Source organism: Amyelois transitella, chromosome Z (genome assembly GCF_032362555.1).
Source record: "Amyelois transitella isolate CPQ chromosome Z, ilAmyTran1.1, whole genome shotgun sequence".
Lineage (NCBI taxonomy): Eukaryota > Metazoa > Arthropoda > Insecta > Lepidoptera > Pyralidae > Amyelois > Amyelois transitella.
This window is the reverse complement of record NC_083535.1, coordinates 5,810,678-5,830,802: the sequence shown is the minus strand read 5'-3', so window position 1 is coordinate 5,830,802 and position 20,125 is coordinate 5,810,678. Positions and strand designations below refer to the sequence as shown.

The 20,125-nt window shown below is 35.4% G+C and overlaps 2 protein-coding genes across 10 annotated transcripts; one reads left to right on the top strand and one right to left on the bottom strand.

The window, feature by feature from the left end:
• Positions 1 to 383: 383 nt before the first annotated feature.
• LOC106133911 (surfeit locus protein 1) lies at positions 384 to 4,307 on the top strand. Of its 2 annotated transcripts, none has more exons than XM_060953595.1 (5): positions 384 to 487; positions 1,083 to 1,204; positions 1,441 to 1,638; positions 2,007 to 2,180; positions 2,563 to 4,307. In XM_060953595.1, the coding sequence occupies exons 2-5, from the start codon at positions 1,086 to 1,088 to the stop codon at positions 2,777 to 2,779; spliced, it is 708 nt and encodes a 235-aa protein (XP_060809578.1). In that variant the 5' UTR covers positions 384 to 487; positions 1,083 to 1,085; the 3' UTR covers positions 2,780 to 4,307. The 2 variants fall into 2 exon arrangements, with proteins under 2 accessions (XP_060809578.1, XP_013189228.1); XM_013333774.2 differs by having other exon boundaries at positions 443 to 845.
• Positions 3,719 to 19,871, bottom strand: LOC106133909 (ankyrin repeat domain-containing protein 11). Of its 8 annotated transcripts, none has more exons than XM_013333766.2 (17): positions 19,688 to 19,871; positions 19,430 to 19,586; positions 19,197 to 19,352; positions 17,455 to 17,712; positions 14,956 to 14,997; positions 10,520 to 10,696; positions 10,123 to 10,318; positions 9,864 to 10,038; positions 9,501 to 9,717; positions 8,683 to 8,831; positions 8,056 to 8,208; positions 7,289 to 7,340; positions 6,770 to 6,936; positions 6,365 to 6,549; positions 6,172 to 6,280; positions 5,562 to 5,723; positions 3,719 to 5,353 (listed from the first exon to the last, which is right to left on the bottom strand). In XM_013333766.2, exons 2-17 carry the CDS (start codon positions 19,563 to 19,565, stop codon positions 5,180 to 5,182), a joined length of 2,508 nt encoding a protein of 835 aa, XP_013189220.1. In that variant the 5' UTR covers positions 19,566 to 19,586; positions 19,688 to 19,871; the 3' UTR covers positions 3,719 to 5,179. The 8 variants fall into 8 exon arrangements, with proteins under 8 accessions (XP_013189220.1, XP_013189222.1, XP_013189221.1 ...); XM_013333768.2 differs by having other exon boundaries at positions 8,683 to 8,822; XM_013333767.2 differs by having other exon boundaries at positions 9,507 to 9,717.
• Between the last annotated feature and the right edge of the window lie 254 nt (positions 19,872 to 20,125).

Sequence of the window (20,125 nt, the reverse complement as noted above, 5' to 3'; positions counted from 1 at the left end):
GCGTATCGTGACGACTTTAAGCATGTATACCGGCATAATATGTGAATATGTACGAAAATAAAATGCCGTATGGTTTCCGGTACTTTAGAATAGGACCTATCTAATTCTGTCCCATAGATGTCATGAAAGGTGACTAAGGAATAGGCTAAAATACTTGGGATTCTACTTTTAGACGTCGTCTTTCAGTCTTTTTAAAACTGTTGACTCTGTCTACCCTGTAAGGGATAGACGATATTATATGTATGTATCAAAATAAAATTAACTTCATACTTTACCCAAGCGTATGATGCATATTTTTGTTTGTTCCTTTCATGTTCTTATTTCTCTGCAAACGATGCCACGACGGGAGTCAATATTGAATTTGATCGTTGTCAAAATCTGCCACAACGTTAGGGTTGTCGGGTAGACACAACGTTGTGCAAACGATCTATGATTTATAACACCCACTTCTAAGTGTTATATCGGCATATTAAATAACAAAAGGGAGGTAGGTTGGATTTGGTTTGGTTGTGAAATTTTGTGAATGAGACGAAAGAGAATGTTGTTAGGTAGTTGACTTGGCTTGGCATTGAATTGGGATTTAGGACGGATAGAGTTTATTTAAAAAATTTTAAAAGTAACATAAGTAGGTATATTAAAATACAAATTACGCTTAGATTTTGGGTTAAATCACAATGTTTCGAAGTCTGCACAAAGTAACGCAAAATCTGAATGCGTTTAAAAGTAACACAAAAATTGTTTTCGTGAATTCAACGCGGTGCCATCACAGCAATGTTGTTCAAATGCTAAGGTCCCATCACCTCAAAAAGAAGGAACCACAGGATATATTAAAATGGGTGTTGTTGGTAAGACTCTTCATATGTAATAAGCTATAATTTTCCATCTTTGTTATTTTTACACGTCTAAGAGTTTCTCATAAACCTGTCTCTTAAAACACTTTTTTGTATAACATCAAACTTCTTCATTATAGCATTAGGCCAGATTACATCCTCACCTCTTTGAAAAGGAGCCCGGGATGGAGAGACCCGACCTGAGAATATTTCTATGTACCTACATGCTAAATATTATTTTAAACTTTCTAGGCCATGCCTGTGACTTCCTTTGGGCTCGGCTGTTGGCAAATTTATAGATTAAAATGGAAACTAGAGCTTATTGATATTTTGCATGCTAAAGCAAACTCTAATCCAATAGACATGCCAACTGAGTAAGTAAATCAATAACTACCTACCCACATTATTTATTTCTTTAGTTTAATAATTATAATGTACACCTAATTATTTTTCACATATTATTATAACTTTGGTGAGAAGAGAAGGGTAATAGTTTCATATTTTTAATAGTACATACTTGTGTATTTACACATTAATAATGTTATATGTTGACTTTACTATAAAACTTTAGGTAACATCTATTTTCTTAGTTTTTTTCCTTTTATTATAGTTTGGAAATGTTGAAAGATCTTGAGTACAGACCAGTGAAGGTAAGAGGAGAATTTCTGCATGATAAAGAGATGTGCATTGGACCAAGGGCTCTTATTGAAACTGAAACAGGTGTTGCAAGACCTGGCTCTTTGGTATCCGATCCTAAAAAGAACCAAGGGTGGCTGGTCATCACACCATTTCAGCTGGAAGACACTGGGCAAGTTTGTCTTTTAAGTTTTTGTTTTAGTAGTTACAAAAACTACACAGAACACAAAAATAGTCCACATCCATACCCATTTCTGTTTGCCACTACTTGAACAATTTTCAAAGGTTTACACATATTAGAATTAGTACTGAGAATGAAATAAAAGAGTATGTATACCATAAAAAGTTCTGGTGCTGTGGGGTTTAGAATAATTTAATATTACCCGAATCATAAAGAGGCATAGCTTCATAATATAAGCTGCTAACAGATTTATTCCTAATCTTGACCGTTGAGGCAACCACATTATGCAACCGAGACGATGACTAATTGGAAATACTTGTTGGAAAAATACTTAGTAATAATACAAATTTGGTTTTCAGGAAAGTAATTTTAATAAATAGGGGGTGGGTACCTCAAAAGCTGCGTCCTAAAGAAAAAAGGGGACAATCATTGTTGAAAGGTCCTGTCGAGCTTGTCGGTCTCGTGAGACTTACAGAGAAAAGAGCACCATTTATGCCAAAAAATAATCCGGCAAATGGGTCATGGTATTACAGGTAGGTAAATAACTCCTATCGAATATTATAGGGGTGATTTGAGATTTTGATAATAAATCTGTGGGAGGTCCAATTTCTATAAATGCTAAATAATAAAAAATAATCAGCAAGGCTGTTACTAACGCGGTTAAGTTTCGAATTCAGTGTGTATTATTCGTGTAGAGAGCATTTAGAGAATTTTCTAAAATTTCCACGAGAACGGGAAACCAGGTGCCATTGGGCGTACGAAGGAAAAAGCTATATGCGCGTAATATTTGCGAGAAACAACATGGTGCGCGAGCCAAGCCGCAGGCAAACGCTTCTCCGTAATATGTAGTGCTACATAGATATTAAACTACACGTCAACAGCAAAGCGTTTTTATCATTTCATGACTTGTTTCAGAGATTTAGAACAGATGAGTGAATATATAGGCTGCGATCCTGTTTGGCTGGATGCCCGTGGCACAGCAGAACCCCCTGAAGGCTGGCCCATCCCCAACCAGACTCGTGTGACCCTCAGGAACGAACACATGTCGTATGTGGTCACATGGTTCTGTCTATCAGCCTTCACTGGAGTCATGTGGCATCGCTACTTTGTCAAGAAGTTACCACTGATATAGAATTAGTTTTTTTGTAGTTAATATAAATAATAATAAATAAAGTGTATCCTATATTAGTTATTACTTACAAAATATTTGATTTACTAGATAATAATGGAAACTGGAATGAGAAACCTGGACCAAAGAAATCTGAATTCATATACATTGGTTTAATATGAACCAATCTTCATGAAATGTGTACGTACTTTATAAAGCCCTTTTAAACCTACTTATCACGATAGTAGGCGATAGGTAGTAGGTACTCATAAGACAATAGACAATATGTGAACATGTTTCAATTAAAGTTATTGGAAAGTAAAATGATTGTAGGCTTCGTAAGACATAATTATCAGAATAGACATCAACTAATTATAAAACTCTTCAGTAACTGTGTAACTGACAAACAACGAACAGTCCAAACCGCTAGGGACATCTAGAGAGCAACTTGAAATTTGACATGTAGGTTACTCCCTAGGGGCGTACAAAGAGATTTCCTGGAATCATCATTAATGGATCCCCAAAGTTGTAGGGTTAGTTACTACATAAGTATAGTCTGTATTTTGTAATTGTTGTTTGAAAACATCATTCTTTTCGGGGCGAAAAGAATGGAAACGTTTATACGTTCAGGGCCTTCAGGAATTGAAAATAAATTATCTTATTACTACTACGAGATAACAAAGCAAATAAAATTTCTTAAAAGCTTGTTTCTTTAGTAACACCTTGTACTTTTAAATATATACTAGCAGCTTCGCCCGCGTGAATCTATAAAATGCAACGAATTAAACGCCGCCTACAAAAAATGGTAACAAATAAACTCGCTTTCGCATTTATATTAGTTGGGATGGATAGATTGCGTGCTAAAACTACAAGACGACCAGCGAATGGGACCAGAGTTTGGGTTACACCCTTATCGAGGATATGGGGATGGCATTATTTTAGGTTGACCAGAATAAAACAGTCTTTTTAGTGAGATCTAATCATATTTCTTAGTATAATATTCCAAATTATACACTTAAAATTACACTGCAAATTAAAATTAACTCAGTAATAAATTAGTAACTCTAATTTAGGTTAAGTCCACTGTGAGACTTTCGAGCGTCAGCGCTCGTATGACGCCCAGTAGGTGCCCTAAGACTTGTTATCAATCGCCCTTTATTCATTTAGAGTTACTAATTTATAATATTAAGGCAGAAGCGAATCATAAATATCACAGAAATACTTATGAATCACACTAAATTGAAGTTAGTTGATTTGATTCAATTTACTTGGGCACACAATCCTTTCTTTCTTATGACCTTAACATGGTTCCAAATTTAAAAAAAATATATTTACATAACCAATATTATAACAAATAATGTCAATATTAAAATAATAAAAAATTAATAGATCATTATAAGTATGCCGCGGGCGCATAATTTAATAAGGTATCTTAACATGCTTTCACACGTTACATTATTAAAATTATAAATATAACCAACTATTATAACAAATAGTCAATATTAAATTAATAAAATTAAATCGATCATTAGGTATAAACGTTAGCTGTGAACGTCGCGAACTCAAATTGTCCTTATTTAATAATGAAAGTATTTAATTACAAAGTCAGTCCATTGTTTGAAAGTAGTAACATTATTAATAAAATAATATATAATATTATTTTTGCATTCAATTCTATTCCAAATATAAAAATAAATTGAATTTTCAATTATTGTGTGCCTATTATTACATACATCCCTGTTTTTTCTTAACATCTCAAACCTTATCTAAATCACATTAAGAGATAAAAATATATTTTAAAACTTACAAGTTCACAAATAAAATGTATACAATAATATAATGCGAAAAAATAATACACATTTTTTTTCGCCATGGTATAATAATCCGAGGACACTAAAATTGAAATGGTGAAATAAATTTTATGTCAAATAAATAAATTCTATTTTAAAGATTGAAAAAAAAATGTTTTATGTCAAATACATAAATTATATTTTAAAGATTGAAAAAAATATATAAATAATTTGGACAAACTAAAAAAAATCGCTTAAAAGTGAAACGGCACAGCAAAAATATGGTGTAACAAATAAACCCATATTAGAGACTAAAACGTCAGCCATGGACTTTAATTTTTTTTTACGTCCACCTCCCGAAAACGAATGATTCATAAAACAAAAGATAAAAAGTTTGGCATATAGTCCAGAATCACGGGTTGCCGGGAGACGGGGCGCGGGAGAATAAAGGCTCGACCGAGGTCGAAAAATTTAGAGTTTTATAATCCAATTTTGTAGCTCCGCTTGAGTCGTATCACCAATTGATGTTATAATAGAGATTTAGATCACATTTCACACAACTAAAAAATAGTTCAGATTATGCCAGTCGGTTAGGACTGACGTTACATTAACACAGGCAATATGAACTGAAAATTCAAGCGGGCAAGTCAAAATTCGACACGTGAATTTGTGGCACATGCGATGGGTCTATTTTGGGCGTCGTCTTGTAATCACAGATGCCCAATTCCTTCAGCTTCCACTCCCACCCCATCGTCTGGACTGCGTGTAACGTCTCTGCTTCCGTGTGCTGCCGTCGAAGCATCCCTTCCTGCAAAAAACAAATTACCATATTACTATTTTTTTAGTCATGTAAAATTTTAACAGACTAATGTTTGGTAATATATTCATTTTTACTTTTCACACTAGAATTAACAAAAAACAATTTAGTACAAATACCACTTGCGCATCATATTACGTTTTATAGCTATGGACGACCAGCACTTTAGATCAAAGTAGAAAAGGATATCCATAATTACTTTGATCTTCTCCCATTTATCGTCCACTTCTTGTAGCCACGAGTTGATCTGTCTGCCGTTACACCGGGAGCGCTGCGCATTGCGTTTTTCCTCCTGCTCTGGAGCCAATACATTATACACTTCTTTGTCACGCAGCATTGTACACACAGAGAAAGGAAGAGCCTGCAACAAAAAATACAGTTATAATACAGTAGGCGCTATTTGATCGCAAGGCGGCGCGTTAATTTTGTTAAAAATAAGAGTAAGAGAGAGTACGCATCTCTTAGCGTTGAAAGTGGATAATTTACCACTTTGTTTAAAAATTGTTTAAAACATTTGACTGAAGTTTTTACAGACAGCTACTATCTTCATACTTGCATTTTTAAAGCCAAGGACCTTAGTGTTCTTTTTTGGTCGACTCCGAAGGTATACGAAGGAAAAAATGGATTGTTTAAAACATTTGACTGAAGTTTTTACAGACAGCTACTATCTTCATACTTGCATTTTTAAAGCCAAGGACCTTAGTGTTCTTTTTTGGTCGACTCCGAAGGTATACGAAGGAAAAAATGGACTTACGTTAAGGATATCACATCAGCTGTACATAAAAGCTATCATAAATGTTGATTCAGACCTGATTTGCCACAGCGCGTTCGGCGCGCCCGTGAACGCGAAGTATTTCTTGTTCGACGGCTAGCACAAGTTTCTCCTTTTCTACTAGATGTTGGATACGCAGGCGAGTTCTGAAAAAGAAATGTTTATAACAAGTTTATAAAAAAACAAAATTAATAAGGAATACAAAAAATTACAATAAAAAAAATTCTTGCCTTTCTTTTTCCTGTGTCATAAATTCATTCACCATTTGTTGTGGCAAATTAATGGGAATTTCGACTGCGGGCTCAGGATTAACGTTGCTTTGTAGTGTATATGTGCATCTATTCATCAAATACTTGTTGAAGTCCTTTGGTGGTTTGGGCTTCACCGGGAACAAAGCTCTCTGACGGCGATCAATCTGAAAAATCATATTACATGTGTTGAAAAAACGAAGCATGTATTTTTTATGTACTATCTGTATAAAGTAGGAAGTCTCATCCATCAGGCAGAGTATTCTCAACATGTGTAGTTGGGAAAAAGTTTCATTAACTCTTATAACACCTACCCTTTATACCCCGTGGCACAAAAGCCAGATAAGCAAACAGATTTCCAACATTTATGAATATGGATTAACTTACCTGTTTCCGTATGTGTATATACATTTGATACGGATTCGAATGGGTAACGTTGTGGGCCGCACTGCTGGTTTCCGAAGCCGATTCGTTCTTGGATGATTCACCACGGGAATGGTCTTTGGAGGCTTTGATCTTCCTCTTTCTAGGGTGGAGTTCTACTGACGCTCCAGCTAAAATAAACACACAAAAAATACATTTCATATACAGTATGTTGTAATAAATAAGATTAGAATTAAGATGCTTCTGAAATATTGAGGACATATACGATATTTGAAGAAATTTGCATGCGCATCTCGTCGTGGTTATACTCCAAGTTACTATGTGCGCACGCGCAACAATGTTACAATTGGGAGTGCGTACTTTTGTGACCCGATTTCAGTATCTAATGCCGTCGTTAGTACATTCTGCACCACGATGGCTGAAAGGGTAGACTATAGCAGACCTATCGAAGTTCAATTGCGTTCCGCCTAAGTTCTAAGTGTGGTCGGAGGGCAGAGTCTTACTTTTAATAAATTTCCTTACCATTCTCTGATCGGCTCCCCGAAGACGTTGACGGATGGTCGCCGTCCTGGGCCTTGAACAACGAGACAACAGTCAATAAGTAACCCGATAGCCCACAACTCAGCCTTACAGTCCTACTAACAGCAAGAGTACAACATCCATGCTCGACGAGGTCATTAGCTAGTATAGGATACAGGTTACAGGAAATATACACAACAATGTCAAAGGACTTACGTTCTTTTTGCCAGAGCCATCACTTTTCTGCAGCAGTAACATTACATAATAAACTTTAGTATGCAACTGATGTTTAGCCCGGCCGGCACGACATACTATCATGCTCTACTTTTATATGAAAAGGTTTCTCACAATTAATTGAATAGCAAATCATTTTAATCTAGTTTAATTGAAAATGTGTCATATAGGTCTACATAACAATTAATTCACATTTGGTTATTATCAGGTGCATATACCTATTGCACATTTGATTATTATCAGGTCAATCATAAAAATGCCTATCGGAAATAACAAGATATATCAATTGCCAAATAAGTTGATCTAAGAGGATATTGATTTTTATCAAATTATCCCCTCTACCTTGTAAATATTACCCTGATAATAAATAGTTTATTTATCTGTTGTGCCTGCCACTCGTGATAAACAGTTAAACTATTTCTATATTGTTTCCTTATTTGGCCATTGTTTTGATTAAAATAATATTCTAATATTGAAGCGTCGTGATTGCCGGGCTTCACTCTACCCTATAATGTGGAATCTCAAAGCGAACTTACAGAGCCCGAAGGTGGCGGGCTCTTGTTGGAATTCAAAGAAGACTGATTCTGCCCTGATCCGGATCGACTGTCCGTCCCTGTCTGAGGGGACGTCCGTTCCTTGTCCTTCTCTCCGTCATTCGTCCTGTGCGAACGGAGGACTCTTTGCCCAGCCTTCGGAGGAAAAATACTTTTTCAATAAACTGATATCTCCACGAATGCTAGAATAATGCACGATTGACGATAGATATCAGGATGTAAACTACTTGCGGCTATCTGGCATGTTATTGTTAATTGGTGAGTTAGTATGATTCAACCACCTTGCTTACATATTTGTAACATCTATAGTGCGCGCCACGTAAAGGACGAACGTACGATTGAAATCAAGGTGTCGTAATTTTAAAAGACCTCAACCATTTAATTTTTTTTTGGCTGTGGTCTGCAAAGGCTTTATAGACAAGCCTTAAAACAATTGCTGTACAGTTGAAGAAATTTTTTCTTGGGAGAAAGAAATATCTTAAAAGATTGTTACAAAAAAGCTTTGCTATTATAATAAATTATTAGATATACATACCTACATGGCGAGCACTATAACAAAAAGCTGCCCATTTGTGAGAGGCGATAAGGGGCTTTGTACAACGTGTTTACCTTGCCGGTGTCGACGGGCCGCTTCTCTTCTACAGTGCCGTCAGAGCTGTCCGACGTCTGTCCCGCGTCGGCGCTCGTACACGGGATAACGTACGGCAACGTGGACACACTGCCGCGACCCTTCCCGCTTCCTCTCTGACCTGTACCACCTATCATTAGTTCATCCTTCTAAATTACATCCACATTCATCCAACATTAATAACTTACAATTTATCATTAACTAGCTGTGCCCGCGACTCCGTCCGCGTGGAATAGTTATTTTGGGCATCATTGAAGCCCTCAAGGATGAATAATTTTTCCCGTTTTTTTTTCACATATTCTATTATTTCTTTGCTCCTTATAGTTGCGGCGTGCTGTTATATAGCCTAAAGCCTTCCTCGATAAATGGTCTATTCAACGGAAATATCTTTTTTCAATTCGAACCAGTAGTTCCTGAGATTAGCGCGTTCAAACAAACAAACTCTTCAGCTTTATAATATTAGTATAGGTATATAGGTATAACACTGAGGTGCATCTCAAGGCATAATACATGCAAAGAGGCACTGTTTCTCGTTTCGTTGTATAATTTTGAATTCAAAATCAAAAGTCGAATGAAGCTTGGTCGAAATAAGGACATCGAATCAACAACAAGTAGGTTAAGATGGCAGATTGATTCAGACGGCCAGACATAGCATTGCATAAGTATAGGTAAGAGTAATAGGAGAAATCTGAAGATTAACAACACAGCAGAATTGCCAATTACGAGAAACATCGTACTGATTCATATTTCGCCCCTCGAGTACATTTGGTGCGAACAGATCATGCGAATATCGACAAACCTTCACCCTCTTGTTCGCGACCGCCGGATCCGCTGCCGCCTGGTATCACGATCTTCAGAGGCGGGACCTTGGGCGCGCTCAACTCTGGAGCCTTGTGATCGTCTCCATCTCCATCCCCACAGTCTTTGTTTTGATTTGGCTTCGGACTAGCAACAGGGCTCTTCCTGTCTTGTTTGCCGGATTGCGATGACGCTCCCTTTGATCCAGAGGACTTTCCCTATGTTGACAATAAAATAACATAATAAACATTCTTGTTTTCCCATGCGCAAATTATGAAAACTATACCTTTCGATGACATAATAATACTTTTATATAAAGCTGTGTTTACTTTCTGAAAAGTACAGTTTTCTTTCACTTATTTACCTGGTGAGAGCCTTGTGAACTGCCTTTCGACCCCGAACCTTTCCCCTGCGATTGCTGACTACCCTTCCCTGAGGAGCCTGCTCCCTTGCTGCTGCCTTGATTACCGCCACTTTTGCCCAACGGGGAAGCTCCTGTCTTGCTTGCTGGACCAGGAGGCTTACTACCAGTTAGTACCCTAACAAGAAACATGTATTACTATTACTTATTGTGTAGGTTTCTTTGTATATTTTTGAATTTAGTATTGACAAATCATGCGTACCTTCCTGGTCCGCCCCTCGCTACAGGGGCTGGTTTTCCCATGGGCTCTTTGTCGTCATTGTCTTTCCGTTTCTTTCTTTTTGAAACATCGTCCTCTGCGGCATCAGCCTCCTGATTGTCTTCATGTGTCCTTTTTGAACTTCCACTTCCTTCATCCTGGGTGGACGATACCACCCCACTGCTAAGTTGTGCGCCGTCTTAAATGTAGTTGAAAAATACTTAAGTATTTTTTTATTTTTATAATTAAACTACATTGATAATAAGCTTTCCTAATTCTATTTTATTATTTACATTATGAAAATGTAGAAAATAAGTACTTCAAGAACCTATTTAAATGTAATATTAATCAAAATTCAATATCTATTATCGAAAATTAACACTGAAGAATATTAACTCACCATCCCTGTTTTCTGAAGCAGACCCCTTCTCTTGCGAGGTTTCCTTGCCCTCGAAATGATCGCCCTGCGCTAGGCCCTCCATATTGTTTCGTTTGCTGCTATCGCTGTTTGCATTGCAACCCTTTTTGTTGCTGTCATCCCTTGCTCGGCCGACGTGAGACGCTCTACTGTTATTGTCTGTGTGTAAAATTATATTCCAAGTTATTGTACCCAAAGTATAAAATTAAACGTAATATACACTTTGATATATATAAAAATGTTTTAGTTTCTATATACTGGAAATTGTTGAATATTTGACCACATCACTTTCTTTTACCATGGGGTAACAGGCTATTTAGACTGTAATAAAAATATACATTTCTTTTATGTCATCAGTCTTAATATTATTTTTTTGGAGGTAAATAGGCTTGCCGGCTGTGCAAACCTCTGTGTGTGATTTTTGCTTGTAACACTATTTTATTTATGTGTTTACTGATGGCTTTTATATGAAACTCAAGATAATCAAGCTGAACTGTGTAACAGAATAATAAAAATAATACAAAAAATAAAGTTATATATACCTAAAACATGTGAAAATACAAAAAAAAATAAAAGTAAATTGGTATTATTGTTGTCAATTGAAAAAAAAAAACTTCATAAGACCAACAATTAAAACAGGTCAGAAGTTAACAGAAAAAGATAAAAAGAAATATAATTATGTCCATAATAATTAACATGCTTAATATTAAAAATAAAATGGTATTACTAACATCATCCCAATAGATGTTTTGACCAAAAATAAAACAATAAAAATAAATGTTTTATCAGCACCTCCACATTTTCTAATTAGCACAAGCCATAGCAAATTGCTTGATGTTTTTTTAAAGTGTAGAAGTGGTATTAGCCTACCTACTTGATTTTTTGGTAGCCTTGTGGAGCTTAGTGAACAAATAAACTTCAAACTAACTTCATACAAATAGGTAAGATTACACATTTACATAGGTACCCACAGTGCATTTTTAAGAGCCATGATTGAGGTTAGTAATAAAAACAATAATCATCAGCTGTGAGGATACATTACAATCATCAAAATCAGCTGTAGTAATTATGTGTATGAGTATACATCTAGAGATGACATTCGTGTGAGGCAGTAATAACTCTCAGTAACGCAATTACCTTTAACTCTACTTGCAACAGGGTATTATAATTTCTACGACAACACACCGTTCTAAAGTAATTATGTTCACGTAGCGTACAGTAGGTACGCTGTCCAAATAATCACATAGTCACGTCAGTTAGGTCATAATTAGCTTCACAAGGGTCACAGCACGTAGTGTACTGTGTGGCGTTAATGAATGTTCACCGAAAATGTAGTAAAAATACAAAACTTTTAACTCCCCTTTATTGTGTGAGGGCGTCCTCCTTTGCATTTCACGTCTTGGGTCAGTTTGATTAGTTTTTATTTGCTGCTCACTAGAATTTTCAATAAAAAAATCTTATCTAAATCGGTCTACAGACCGCAGCGAAGTTGGCGTTACGGAGCGGCCATCACTCTACAGCTAAAGAAACACGCCCCAATACGTTTCAGTTCACATAAAATATAAAACATACAAAATGTGTTTGAATGATTTTATAATTATAAAAAAGATGAATATGTACTCTATTGTAAATAACTTTATATATTTTAAAAGATCAAATACACAATATTAAAAACATATGGTACCAATTCATTTCGTAACTTATAAGAATATTATTTGTTTAGGATAAAGAATTACAGGGTAATGGTTAGAACGGAACGTATAGGACGCGGTATAATCGTTGCTATGTTCACGCCGGACCGGTTGAACTAAAATGTCACTTGCTTTGAAAACTTGACGCGACGTTCCGTTTCCTTTTTTGACAAGCTCGCACCCATTGATTAAGCGATGCGTTTATGTTACGTGATGGATGCTGATTGTTAGATCTGCGTAGGTACATATAGCTGCTTTGTTCTGATATTTAGGTAGGTACGACCTAGTAGGTAAATGTTGTATTTTTAACCGACTGCCACGGAGGGTATGTAACGTGTTAATGAAACAATTCGAATGTGCGTGATGCCTCCTTTGAACTAATAAGATTTATAATAAAAGGATTAATCTGAAAATAAAAAAATGTATAAGTAGAAGTAGGTGTTATAAGAACGACATCAGAGCCCCAAAATGTAATTGCCAAATTGCTTGTAGATTCAAACATTACTAAAAAAACTATAAATAAAAATTTAGTGAATTTTTAACATTTTAGGTAGGTACTTTAGTATCCTGGGCACAACACTGGTGTACTTTTCATTTCGGAAAAGTTCTATACCCGCGGTATTTACGAGATACGAAAATAAGCGATATGTTGCCGTGAACCCGCGGGATGAGCTTTTTAACTAAAAATAGATATCGTCAATTTGTATATTGCCTAAAAAAGTGAAGAAAGCAAATCAATCACCTGAGATTTCCACGAAATAACGGGGAAAAGCTTCATAAAGCGTACCGAGTCATTATGAATATCTACTGAGAACTGTGACTGAGAAGAACATACGTTATATTTATCTTTAATCCCTGATAAAAGGACTGTAGGACTACACCATCTCTTACCCATGGATGTTGTAAAAGAATACTAAGGGACAGGCTTATAAACTTGGAATTATTTTATGCGATAAATCTCACCTAGGCACCGATCACTGTCTGAAATTTCAGATTAATTACCTACTTAATGATGGGAATCCGAAAAACCGGATAAGTAAAGAGAGAAAAGTCGTACGCCTGACCCCGGGTCCAGAAGCATTGCGTGGATGGGTTACACAGGGAACACATAAAAATGAAGAGGTTTGTGATATTAACAAAACGCTCGCTATTGACGACGCACGTATCAATTAGTAAACGATGTAGTAGAAAGGACTTCAAAGAAGGAGGAGTACCTCCTTAGTCAATTAGACTTTTTTTACTTCAATAAACATTGTCCTTGGACTGTGTTATTAGTAAGTATTATAGTCACTTAAAATTATTAAAAATAAATTTTAAATGAATTTTTGTTTTATTAACCCGACCCAAATTCACGTTTAGGATTGGTAGATATTTGTACGGAGTAGAAAACAAAATACCAGTGATAGTTGTGTTCTTGAAATTCAAATTTTTATTCAATATTATGGGACTATTCAAATATCCTACTTTCTGGCTAAAGTCCTGGTTGCATCTGACCTCCGTAACCTTTGCAGGGGAACCTAACCTGTATTGGATCATATGGTTACACATCCAGTTGCCTGAATGTGCAGGTTTCCTTACGATGTTTTTCCTCATAGGTTAGTTTTCAAACTAATGTACATAACTTTGAAAATAGTCATTGGTACATGGCCGCGGTGGGATTTGAACCGATGCCTTTATGCGCAACCTTGTTCTGACCAGACATCTTACCGCTTCGACCACCGACGCTCCTCTATGGGCTATTCAAATACATTTCATCTAATAATTCTCATATCTTGTGGTTTCACAACATTGGTCGAATCGAATAAATAACTTTAAACTAAGTTTACTGCCGATTCCGAAGTTAAAGTCCAGAAGAAGCGGTAACAAACTGCGCTGCAGCATTTTCTTTAGTAACGTCAACTTTACAATTATCCAAACATAGAATAGAAATCTGAACGAGAGAATACATTTCTTAGTAAATATTATTTAAGTATTAGATTTACCTAAAAGATAAACCTTATCTCAACCACAACTAATTTGAATATAAAGAAATCACTTACGACTTTCGCGGTACATGTCTATAAAGAATACCAGGTTGACGATCATTAGACAATAATAATTAAAATTGTGTATTATGTGTGTTACTGTGGTACAGAACCATTTGATAAAAAAAAATTAATAATATTGTATACCCCTCTATTATTGCACTCTGTCTATGCCCACAAAAATTCGCACACTTGCAAAGTTTGCACACTCGGAATGTACCTATTTTTGCACTCCAGTAAAGGGTTTCGTCGAGACGCTTCAATGATTTATAGGTACTAACTACACCCTCAAACATCATACTTGGTAACAAGATCCTTGTTAATATGCCCTTGACCTGTACGTTATTTTCATATTAATCTGTCTAGACGCAATCAATACCAAAGATTTGTGAAGGCGTATTATACAACAACTAGACTAAAATATACCTTAGATGTTGTCTGGAGTAAAACGACTTTGTTGGAAATAAATTAACATAAGTACGATGCGTACAGGCAACAGCAAATCAAGCCGGCTCGCATGGACGAATGACATTCGTTAGATGTCGCCGTAATTCTTGCTAATTCAATATCAAAGGTTGATGTGCTTGTTGTCTATACAAAGTTGCAAAATGAATGAACAGCAAGCAATAAACATAACTAGGGCTAACTATGTATAAAAAGTGTTTTAAAAGGGCATAAGATAAAAATATTGTTATATATTTACCACGAAACGTCACACGTTTGCGTTTCGATCGAGGCAGAATACCTGGAATCGAAAATACAAATAATCAAATAAAATTCAGGGCGTCTAAACAAATAGAAGCCAGATGTTTACAGCGAGTTCTCTGAGTTCGAAATTTCTAAAGTAGTCGTTACAATAACACCCTTGTTGCAACTAATTATGAATGTTTATGGTGATGATTTATTGAATGATAGAAAACACCTCACAATGCTTTCATTCAGATACAGACGAGATTGCGAGACAGATGATTTGATAAAATGCAATTGTGGTACTTACTTATACAGTCTTGGAGATAGGTTTAATTAATGGCCGCTTACAAAAACATTGAGATTGAAGAGGTGAACAGATAGAAAAGACACATCACAGGCAAATAAAAACAACTCGCTCTACATATACAAACACTGACCACTGACACAAAATCGTCAACGTGTTCAAGAAGAATATGAACAACATAAAGAAAAAAGGGCGGGCTTAAGTTGGATGCACAAATGAAAGAATGTTCATTCCACGAATTACCTACCTCAGTAAGCACATTTCTAATTTCAATCAAAATGAAAAATTATATTAATTACTTTAATAAGAACCACTTGTATTATTATATATGTAATTCGTTATAGGCATATTCAAACGACGTGATGAAGTTATCGGATAAACAATATGTATATAAAAATAAATTAAATAAACGAGAAATAATCATGTAGTAGCGGTACCTATAAAATCTAAAATACAATTTACTTCAGACAGTTTAGTTTAAATTTAAAAAAATTATACTAATTCATAAAATGGGTTTATTTGCAACACGAGGGCCTCGAAATTTTGTGAGACTTATTATGTTTCATAAAAAAAAACATAATAAGTCTCACAAAATTTCGAAATCCACATGCCGCGGAGTTCATCCGTGGCTGGTAAGACCTCTTGAAGAGTATGCAGAAAAGGGTCTTTAGTTGTTTCACACCGCGATTCGATTCGCGGTCCGCATTGCCCAAGAGCCTGTTTTCAATAAGGTTTTTCGCACTGCAGTTGAGGCATGTGAAAGGCCTAAGGTATCTTTTGCAAGTCGGACCACGGGGTGAAAGTCATATAAAAAATTAAGAAATTTAAAAATAATTATTTGGCGAGTGGTTGTTACAATATACTTGTTACCACAATGTTTGTCAGTGACTCAAGTTAAAAGGGTAATAGTAAATAACGGTAAATAATTTTGGACAATCGCGGTTTGTATGATATTAAAATATAACTATGATGCATTATATTATAATTTAGAATATGTTTTTTTTTAACCAACCCGAATAACATCTACATCTGCCAAGTGTCTGGATAATTTTTTTTGCAATAATCTTTATATACGGAAATCAATTATTCACAAATTGCCCTCGGATCACACCGGGCAATATGTTTCCTTTGAGAAAGAGTCCTTAAACAATTTAAATAATGACGACGACGGCCTCTGTGGCTCAGCGGTAGTACGCTTGTCTGTGACACCGGAGGTCCCGGGTTCGAATCCCGGTCAGGGCATGATGAGAAAAGAACTTTTTCTGATTGGCCTGGGTCTTGGATGTTTATCTATATAAGTATTTATTATAAAATATAGTATCGTTGAGTTAGTATCTCGTAACACAAGTTTCGAACTTACTTCGAGGCTAACTCAATCAGTGTAGTTTGTCCCGTATATATTTATATTTATTTATAATGATAAAATTATGTGTAGACCTCTTTCTTCCAAAAATATTAGAAAATATAAAAAAAACATTGCAAATCAATTAAATACATTAACATCAATTAATTAAATACATTAACATTCTGGAAATTAAATACATTTACATATTCTGGATTAAAATATAACTTTTTTTTGTTGTCATGATGTTTTGTATGTGTGTCTATATAGTTGACTCTGTACTAATGATATGTGTGATTTAATTACTTTATTTTTATCAGAGTTTTTTAACTCTACTTCTCCATTTCAGTTTCGCCGAAGCCATGAAAAGCTTAAGTATACCCTCGACGGCTCATATTGATTTTAATAAATCCGTACCCCGGAAGTTCATTTGCTTAAGTGAAAATAAATATGTCTATATAACATATTCTGGCTTTGTGAGTTTGTTGAACAGAGCCATGGAAATCAGACAGCAGTCTCCTATTTATTTCCCTGATCCTTCACTTCCGGGTCTTCCCCGTTTTTTTTTTTGTTTGAATGAAATTAAAAAACTCCGCGCACTTCTATAAAGGTAAGCATGGAAATTCCTAATATGGTTCAGTTTTCTGATATAATGAAAAATATTTAAAATTTTAATTCGTTTGAAAACTGTTGTTACATAATTGATATTTTTTTTTATTATTCTGTTACACAAAACTACAAACCTACGTTAGATAATAGGACAGGGAAACAATACACAGAAATAAAAATAGAATGACATAAACTGTTTCCCCTGATTAACATCAACAAGCGCCATAGAATTAAAATTAAGATAGAATTGAACATACCTTTTAGCGACTCCAGATATTCAAAGATGTCCGGTGCAGCGTAATCAGAAGGCATTTTCCCCTTTTTATTCTTGACAAATGGATCAGCCCCATGTTCAACAAGGAACTTGACCATTTTAAGGTTTCCAGACGTTGTAGCGTCGTGCAGTGGCGTATCGTCGTCCAAACCCTTCGCATTGACGTTGGCACCACCGTTTACGAGTACAACTACCACAGGGTGCCAACCGTAGCTGCACGCCTCATGAAGTGGAGTCCATCCTATGGTTTCGATATTTTTATTTTTCCATGACAGATCCTTTGGATCAATCTAGGTGGATTTGTCCGGAGAAATACATAGATCTACATACATTCATTGCCTTTCAAGCAGACAGAAATGATGATAGCGAGAAAAGAAATACGAATATAAAGGGTTCCGTACACACATGTATAAAATCATTTTAAGGCCAATTCTTTCTGCGTAGGCAGGTTTTATTGTCACATCACAGTGTCAGATGGTGGGCTCTTGCTTGATTGCTCTCACGACCTTTTAGCATGAAATATTATTTTATATGTTACTTAATCACTCAAAGACAACTACTACAGGTTCTACTACTAGCACTAAGTAGCAAAATATGATGATGGAAATTAATCATGATCATTTATTTAAATAAATTCTTTTATAACATTTGAGAGGTGGGAATGTGTAATTCTTCCAATATCAGGTTTATTCTATAAAATAACAAAATTGTAAATTGCATCTTCAAAATTATTTTATAATTATGTATATATTTAAAAATAAAAATTATATATGGAATAGCTATTTAAGCCATTCCATTTCTAATTCACAATTATAATGATGATTAAGAATTAATATAAGAACATATTCAACATCATATTAAAATATCTACTCTTATCAGATTGTTATTGTATTTAATTTCTGTGACTATTGAGATTGACATTACCTATCCCGTGAGCTTCATTAGAATACTCTTACCAGCAACATAATATTTCCTCAGCAACTTCAATTCCTTCTGGTAATACATATTGGAGAACAAATACATAGACAACTAAGAAACTTTGATAATAGCATCTCTGTGACCACATGGATTGAAGGTTGTTTTGGAGATGCAAAATTGTTTGTTTTGTTTCGCAACCTTTGCAAAGAAACTTAAGTCTTTAATACAAACAATTGGCTAAATGTGCAGGTTTCCTTACAATGTTTCCCCATCACTTAAAGAGCTTTATACATATAACACAGAAAAGAGACATTGGTACAGGGCTTTGATAGGATTTGAAGGGGCACCTTATTATTTTTTTATTAAGTTCCTAAGCATTCAACCACCAATGCATAACATAGATAAAATAGAATAATCTATATTGTACCAAATTAAAAATAAATATCTATGACTGACTTATTCAATAACTAATATGGTATAGTGTTCAAATTCAGACAGTAAGAAAATATAAATTTTGATAACATATTACGGAACCCTTAGCCTTGAAGTCATGCTCGTTTCAATATACACCACATCTACAGGCCACATTCATCTAGCTAAATACCTAATTATACATATAACAACAATTAAATTGAGCAGTATCATGTACCTATAGGCCAATCAATAGCCAATTTTGCCGATGTTCAGTGTTGATGAACAATAAAAATTTAAAAGAATTATGAATCAATGTGCTTAGAGAAATGAAAAGTAACTACAAACATATCCAATTTGTATAATATTAATTAACGAAAATTAAAGATTTCTTACCAGCAAAATCAGGCACATCTGGATCTTGACCTTGATCCAGTAGCTTTTTGACTTGATCATGATCTCCCTTGATGGCAGCTACGTGCAGTGGTGTCTCTCCTCGTTCATTTCTTTGCTGCCTTGTGCGCTTCCTCTCTTCAGCTGGAGTCGGAGCGGCTAAATGCGAAATTGGCGGGAAGTCAGATTTAATGCTATCACAGTAGAAGTATCACACCTTTCAAAACGCATCTAACCTGGAGGAGCATCTTGCGATGACATCTGCATCACTAGGGCCAACTGTTGCCGCTCCGACATGGGCGCTATGACTTGGGCCCGTGGCGCGCCGTCCGGCCCGCGCCCGGAGCCCCTCGACCGCGACGACGACGGCATCCTTCTGGCATAACCACTCACCTAGCAATAAAATGAATCAATTCTTTGTAACACATCATTACAAAACGATTCTGGATCTATAACGCGCCAATAGTTATATCAAGATGTGGTTCGACATTTACCTTCCTTAGGGTCCTAGACCAATTATAGAAGATTTAAAGGTTAGAGTAAAACTTATTGTAGAAGACGGCGGAGAAAAAGAAAGAAAACAAATAATAAAACATCTTCAAATCACACAATTTACAGATCAAAAGGATTCTAGTTTGCGACGACAGAAGACGAGAACGACATCAATGAAGCGACAGATTAAACAACAGACAATAAAAGAACGAATGAAAAACCAAACGCATCATCATAGAAAACTTAGAAAATGCATAATGATATATTTGTTTATGGCGATAAAACTGATGTTTGAGTATATAATCCAAAACAGAGGTGCCACATATTATGGGATTTATATAGCACAGAGGTAATTCGAGATGCGGTCGAAGCGCATGTATGGCACTAAATATTATAAATTATTTTTTTTTTCGAAGAGATTCTTCTTTTAGGTAATGGGC

Bases quoted from the DNA above. Each gene is read 5' to 3' on its own strand.
- LOC106133909 (XM_013333766.2), bottom strand. From the start codon at position 19,565: ATGCCGTCGTCGTCGCGGTCGAGGGGCTCCGGGCGCGGGCCGGACGGC. The intron at 10,319-10,519 runs GTGAGTTAATAT...ACTACATTTAAG, and splicing joins TGCTTCAGAAAACAGGGATG to ACGGCGCACAACTTAGCAGT. The intron at 8,832-9,500 runs GTTTGTCGATAT...AACTAATGATAG, and splicing joins TCGCGAACAAGAGGGTGAAG to GTGGTACAGGTCAGAGAGGA.
- LOC106133911 (XM_013333774.2), top strand. From the start codon at position 675: ATGTTTCGAAGTCTGCACAAAGTAACGCAAAATCTGAATGCGTTTAAA. The intron at 1,205-1,440 runs GTAAGTAAATCA...CTTTTATTATAG, and splicing joins CCAATAGACATGCCAACTGA to TTTGGAAATGTTGAAAGATC. The intron at 2,181-2,562 runs GTAGGTAAATAA...GACTTGTTTCAG, and splicing joins AATGGGTCATGGTATTACAG to AGATTTAGAACAGATGAGTG.